Raw genomic sequence first — 6,282 nt, 5'->3', positions numbered from 1 at the left:
AGTAAAGGAAAATTTGGCGTTTGCTTGTTGCTTGCCTCTTTCAAAGCCTGAGGCTTTTAGCCTCTTATTTGGTCCTCTTATATACCGGCATACCGCATATGCAATATTGCTATTTTGAGGCGTAAGCTATCACTTTTATGTCAATATGAACAAAATCACAAAGCAAAAAAAACTCGGCTCTGATAGTATTGCTTTTTCTTTTTAAACATAACCAAGCCTTGGGAGGTACCAGGCACCCGATGAAATTATTCGAGATGCGCAGAGATGTGCCGCCCCCGAACACCACGGTTAGTCGGTTACCCTAAAAAATAGGGACATAGCAACAAGGACACCAATATTTTGTACTGCAGTAGGTCTGAGTCAGTATTCAGAATATAATTCAAAACCAGTGCCCTAAATTTTTCTGCAAATCCAAGGCCTTTTTTCTCCTTACAATCAATGTTTGACATTTCTTTCTCAATCTAGCTTACTTATTTCAGGTGTACAAAATTGTAAAGCTAGCTAATACACAACATATCTCATGAATTACAACTTGACCTAAAGCAGTCACTCCACTAACTCCAGGTCCAATAGAAGTAGTAAGCTTTACGACTACCCCAGCAGCAACAGTTGAAGCGGCCGAAATCGGTGGATAAGTTCCTCATACAGCCAGTACGCAACGTTTTTTCATTACCTAGAATTGCAAGTCCCAATAGAGTTTTGAGAAACTCCTTTTTTTTCAAGGAAAGAGTAAGAAAGGAACCTCAGAAGCACAAAATCTATGCTACAGACATAGTCATAATCTGACGAGCAAGACCAGGATCTTGTTGTAAGAGCTCCCTAAGGTTATTCTCCACCTCCGCCAGATGCTTTTCCAGATACTCTTTAGAAGTCTGTCCAACAAGCAATATCTGTTAACATACTGACCCTTCACCGACATATTCAGTTAATATAAGTTTCATACAAACAGCAAAAGGAAAACTATAATTATTCATAGCAGTAATTACTAGAAAAAAAAAAAAAAGATATCAGAAAATAGAGAGCTCTTACCTTCTTAAGTTAAAAGATCATAAAATATGCAGGACTGCATTTGGTACGAAAGAAAAGGCTTCCATGGAGAAATTTTTGTGAAAATGTTCCGTTTTAGGGAATCACTTTTTAGTGTTTGGTTGAATATAAAAGTTGTTAACATGTGGCAATCATAAAATGCGTAGGATAAGACACAAGAATAATGTTATAATGATATTTTTTACTATTAAAGATTGACACAATCTAAGTGTTGATCGAGGCAAATGATATGGAGTGGAATTTGAGATATTATTAAAGAAAAATGACGTTTGTCCACCAGAGATGGAAGTTATCTTATCCCTTTTTAAGGTAACCAAATACTTAAAAATGTTTTCCTTGTGCTCCTTTAATTTCTTCTTGCTTTTCTTTTATACACTAAACAGGCCTTTTATTTTGTACACTAAATAGAGCAGAATGAATGTTGAGGATTCATAATAGCAAACTCAAACTAGCTTGGAATTTGGGTAGCTGTCGTTGTGGTTTTGATGTAACAAATAAAAGTAAGGTAGCAACTAAAGTTCGTTCAACAGCACGGCAGCATTTATTTCTACCAAGGGTCAATATGCTAAACATTGAGACTGAAATCAGCGAATAGTAGGTAAATGAAAAGTAAGGAAAATGGCAAGCTACAGAAAAAACAGGAAGTTCCTATCTGCAGAGCTAAAGGAAGAAATTGCTGTCCAGTAATGAGGTTTAAGCTATAGAGTAGAGTGGATCTTTTCTGTTTCCATTTTTCCCCAAATGATTTAGCTCAGACTTATAATCGGTGGATGCTTTCAGAGCAGAGTCCTCTTTGGTAAAGTAAGTGAATGACTGAACTCCAAACACCATAGGAACACTTTTTTATTTGATGAGTTCACAGCAAAACTTCAAAACTTATTTAACTAATAATTTCAGAACAAAGCATTAATCTTAGGCCTAAGATCAAAATTGAGACTTGAAACTAAATTACTTTATCAGCTTGAGACATCTCTATTTAATTACCATAATAATTCTGTGACACAAATGCAAACTATAACTATGAAGAAGTCAGGCCTGGTATGACAATGAGAAACAATATTCTAAAATGAGAAAGGAATTTGAGAATTCACCTGCAAAGATGCAATTGCGGTTTCACTATCCTTGAGTTTTTGCTCTTGCTCATCCATTAACACAGTCTTTGGCTCTAAGATAAACCTGAAAATAAAAGATTGTTCAAAGTGAGATAAATATAAAAGCAGCACAGAAATTTGAGAAATCCAGAATAATAATGTATATGATCCACATCCCCTTGTCCTTTTTCAGATAACAGCAGGACATGATAGACTTCAGTTCAAAACTTACGTTCTTCCTGCAACAAAAAGACAAAAGACAATGGAACACGACAAAGTTAGAACTCTGGTCAAAATTATTTAAGTGAAATCTAAAAATTAACAAATCATTCAATCAATCAATCGGCTTTTTCTCAATTCCGGAATGGTTTGGGTCAACTACATGAAAACTTATATATTTACTCCACTGTATCCGAGGCCACATAATTCCAACACTAAATAATTGTTCTTTCAGGTATTCATCTAAACTCTGTCTTTTCAGGCAAATGTGAATTCTTTAAGGGTGTGTTTGGTATGAAGGAAAATGTTTTCCGGGAAAATGAGTAGTTTTATCACTTATTTTTCCTTGTTTGGTTGGTGAGTGAAAAACTTTTTCGGAAAATATTTTCTAGTGTTTGGTTAGAGAGTATAAAATTTTTGTTAGAAAGATAATTTTTATGCTACTCTCCTCCCCTCCCTTCCCCAAAATCCCCATGTTTCCTGTGAGTAGTTTTATCACCTATTTTTCCTTGTTTGGTTGGTGAGTGAAAAACTTTTCCGAAAAATATTTCTAGTGTTTGGTTAGAGAGTATAAAATTTTTGTTAGAAAGATAATTTTTATGCTACTCTCCTCCCCTCCCTTCCCCAAAATCCCCATGTTTCATGTGCTCTTCCACCCCCCCCCCCACACACACACACACAAATACCCAACGTTTTCATGATTTTATTTTCTTCAAGAATTTAATTTTTATTTTAAAATTTTACAAAAACCCAAAGGAACTAATGTGTTGCTTTACTTTTTTTCACCCAAAAACAACGTTGAAATTTGTGCTCCATAACTAAAAAGAAAACACTCTTTTTTGGTTAAAAAAAAAATACTCTTTCTACAAAACATGAAAAGAAAGTACTCATTTTGTTAAAATGAAAGAAAATACTTTTTCTACATCATGAAAAGAAAATACTCATTTAGTTGAAGGGAAAGAAAATACTTTTTGCTACATTAATTTTGTTAAAATAAAAGAAAATATTTTTCTACATCATGAAAAGAATGTACTTTTTTGTTGAAATGAAATACTTTTTTCTACATTATTTTGTTGAAATGAAAGAAAATACTTCTACATCATGAAAAGAAAGTACTTTTTTGTTGAAATGAAAAAAATATTTTTTTTAGATCATGAAAAGAAAAAATTCATTTTGTTGAAATGAAAAAGAAAGTTATCTACAACATGAAAATAAAGTACTCTTGATAATATTTTTATTTAGGATGGATGGGATGGTGGGGGTTGGGGTTTGGGTGGGGAGGGGGAGTGAGGGGTGGGGTGGGAGGGGTTAGGTAGGGATGGGGAATAGAGTTTTGGAAAATATTTTTCCTTCTTTTGATAGGGAAAATATTTTCCTCCAATTGGAGGAAAATGAGTTCATAAGGAAAATGTTTTCCAAAACATTTAAGCCAACCAAACATGGGAAAATTGGAAAAATGTTTTCCTTCATACCAAACACACCCTAAAACTAGAGGTTTTTAAAATCTCACACTTTTCCCTACGCCTGATATACAATATCTAACCTGACCGGAAAGACTCGTGCCAAATATTGAACCTAATATAATTTAACAAACAAATCTTAATCCCTACTAGTTGGTATCCTATTTATGGATCTTTTACTTCCATTGTGTTTAGTTCTTAGCAAAATCTGCATTGATTTTACAAAATTGTATGTCTTTTGAAGCAACTTCCCTCCATTTAATTTTTATGCCACGTCCCTTGTAAGCACATTAAATCATCATAGTCACATCAACGGACCAATGCATTTGGAGGTATTTAAGACATTGGCCAAACCATCTTTAATTACCTCTCATCTTGACCTCTATGAGTGCTACCGACAACACAGATTTTGCGAAATGTTGGGTCTTAAAGGACCTATATCCACTTTATAAAACATTTTACAACTGTTCTATAAAACTTCTTTTGTTTTCTAATCTCCATTAACCACAAGAACATTGTGATGTGATTTCTAAGAGAAACCATTTCTTCTAAGTACTAATTTACCATTGATTCCTTTATTTAAATGGAAACTAATAGTTTGCTACTGATTACATTAATGTGCTTGATCTCCCAAGAAATGAGAAGCTACAAAAGAAAATAAGATACACCAATGATTGTGAATCCCTTGTGTACAAAGTGATAGAACAGAAAGAACAAAATTTTCAAACTCTCCCATGAAGTCATCAAAAGTAGCTATGACTATAAAACCAATTTAAACCAACTTTTTCTTCAAGCATACCTATGGCTTTGTATGTATTAGTATCATCAGAGAGCTGCTTCAGTTCCTCCAATGTCAAAAAGGCACGCTTCTTTTCTGTTTCTTTAGTTCGCATCTGCGTTTGAACCTACAACGCCAAAACAATTCTTATTCACCTTAGATCACAATATATAAATATCTCAATCAACTAGTTCAATTATGCCCAATCTTAAGCACTTCTTTTCCCATTTCATTTTATTTAGGATTGAAAATCTAAAGGATCAGAAAATCAGAAATTGTTCAATTTCTCCTCTAACCACAATAAAAATGGTTTCTTTTTAATTTAAATCGATCTCACAAATAAAAATTACTAATAAGTTTTCCTTACCTGCTTCAATTTCCCGGTAGTCTCAATCATGCGACCTTGAATTTCAATAAAAGCCTGTTGAAGGAAACAAATGGCAATTAATCCGAACTATAACAAGTAAAAATCCGAAAAAATTTTGGAAGGGAAAAGCTAATGATATTTTACCGCTCTATTTGCTTCGTCGGCCATTTTTTCAACTTCAATTCCGAGTGCTGATACAGAAGCTGAAGCCCTAGTATATGATTCTACTTTCTGAAGCTGAGTGAGAGTTGCCAACAAGAGAGAGACGGACAGTGAGAAGTATGTTGCTGCTGTTACTTTGAGTTAATAATTCCGGCCCAATTCTTGTTTGGGCCTGGATTTGTGGAAATTGCGGCGACTTTTATTTGGGCCTCTCTGCAACAAACTCATTCTAATCTGGGAAGGTGTCATAGGGGCATTTTTTGTCCGCCGAAAATATAGCCTGCTAGGCGGCAGTCAAGTCTCAACTTGGCTCACCCTTACTCCAATTTCCTTTCGCTTTCGAGGTTTAACACTTAGAATATTTTCAAGGCAACATAAATAAGTAAAGGCACAAGTATATTTTAGGGGAACTCTTTCACAACCTTTTATAATATATGAGTTACAAAGGAAATTATCGAGTTTGGCAAGGTGTTGTCACCCTTGGCAGACACTAACTCACAAAATTACCGACTCTAGCACAAACTGCCCTATAAAGCCCCTGCCTAAGGCATTTTATGCTGCTCACTCTTGGCAAGGCAATGGCACATAATTTGCCATGGTCAAGCCTTGACATAGACAACCTTATGCCTACATCTTTGCTTATTTCCCTCCCTAGGTACTTAGCTCGTTTTTTGGGCTGATAACACACACATATATAGTGTAGTCAACCTAAAACAGTTTTTCTATTTTAGTTGACACCCCCAACTGATAGGCCATGATCACCCATGATCAAAAATGTGCATGTCATGCTAAAACACGCCTAAAAACGTGCATAGACTTAGCCTCATTATCAGCAACTCTTTGGACAAGGTAGTTGTAACCGCCCAACTGCACAGCATGTGCACAACACACTTGATAACCACTCTATATGCGCTGCATGTGTGCGTTTCTGTCCAGCTATTGCACGCCCAAGGCTGACATTGCGTCCAGCCTTGCCCTTTGACACTGCTCCTCCCCAATGCCATAGTCACATCTTGTCGCACATGACTTAGCCGCATGCACGCCCGCTACCACAGTAACTTGTTCATGTCAAGTCGCCCCTACTTGATCAAGCCTGCCATTTGCCAATGCCAAGCTGATTTTAGCATCAAGTCACCAAGCAATGATGTCATTCCCTTG

At 35.6% G+C, this 6,282-nt stretch overlaps 1 protein-coding gene across 1 annotated transcript; it reads right to left on the bottom strand.

Annotated features, from left to right (window-relative positions):
• Positions 1-375: 375 nt before the first annotated feature.
• Positions 376-5,371, bottom strand: LOC104234412 (prefoldin subunit 1). Its single transcript, XM_009787976.2, has 6 exons — positions 5,107-5,371; positions 4,963-5,016; positions 4,617-4,722; positions 2,371-2,377; positions 2,139-2,223; positions 376-872 (listed from the first exon to the last, which is right to left on the bottom strand). Exons 1-6 carry the CDS (start codon positions 5,128-5,130, stop codon positions 759-761), a joined length of 390 nt encoding a protein of 129 aa, XP_009786278.1. The 5' UTR covers positions 5,131-5,371; the 3' UTR covers positions 376-758.
• Between the last annotated feature and the right edge of the window lie 911 nt (positions 5,372-6,282).

The sequence above is a fragment of the Nicotiana sylvestris genome, chromosome 7 (assembly GCF_000393655.2).
Source record: "Nicotiana sylvestris chromosome 7, ASM39365v2, whole genome shotgun sequence".
Classification (NCBI taxonomy): Eukaryota; Viridiplantae; Streptophyta; class Magnoliopsida; order Solanales; family Solanaceae; genus Nicotiana; species Nicotiana sylvestris.
Note: the sequence above shows the minus strand (reverse complement) of the source record. Positions and strands in the feature narration are given on the sequence as shown.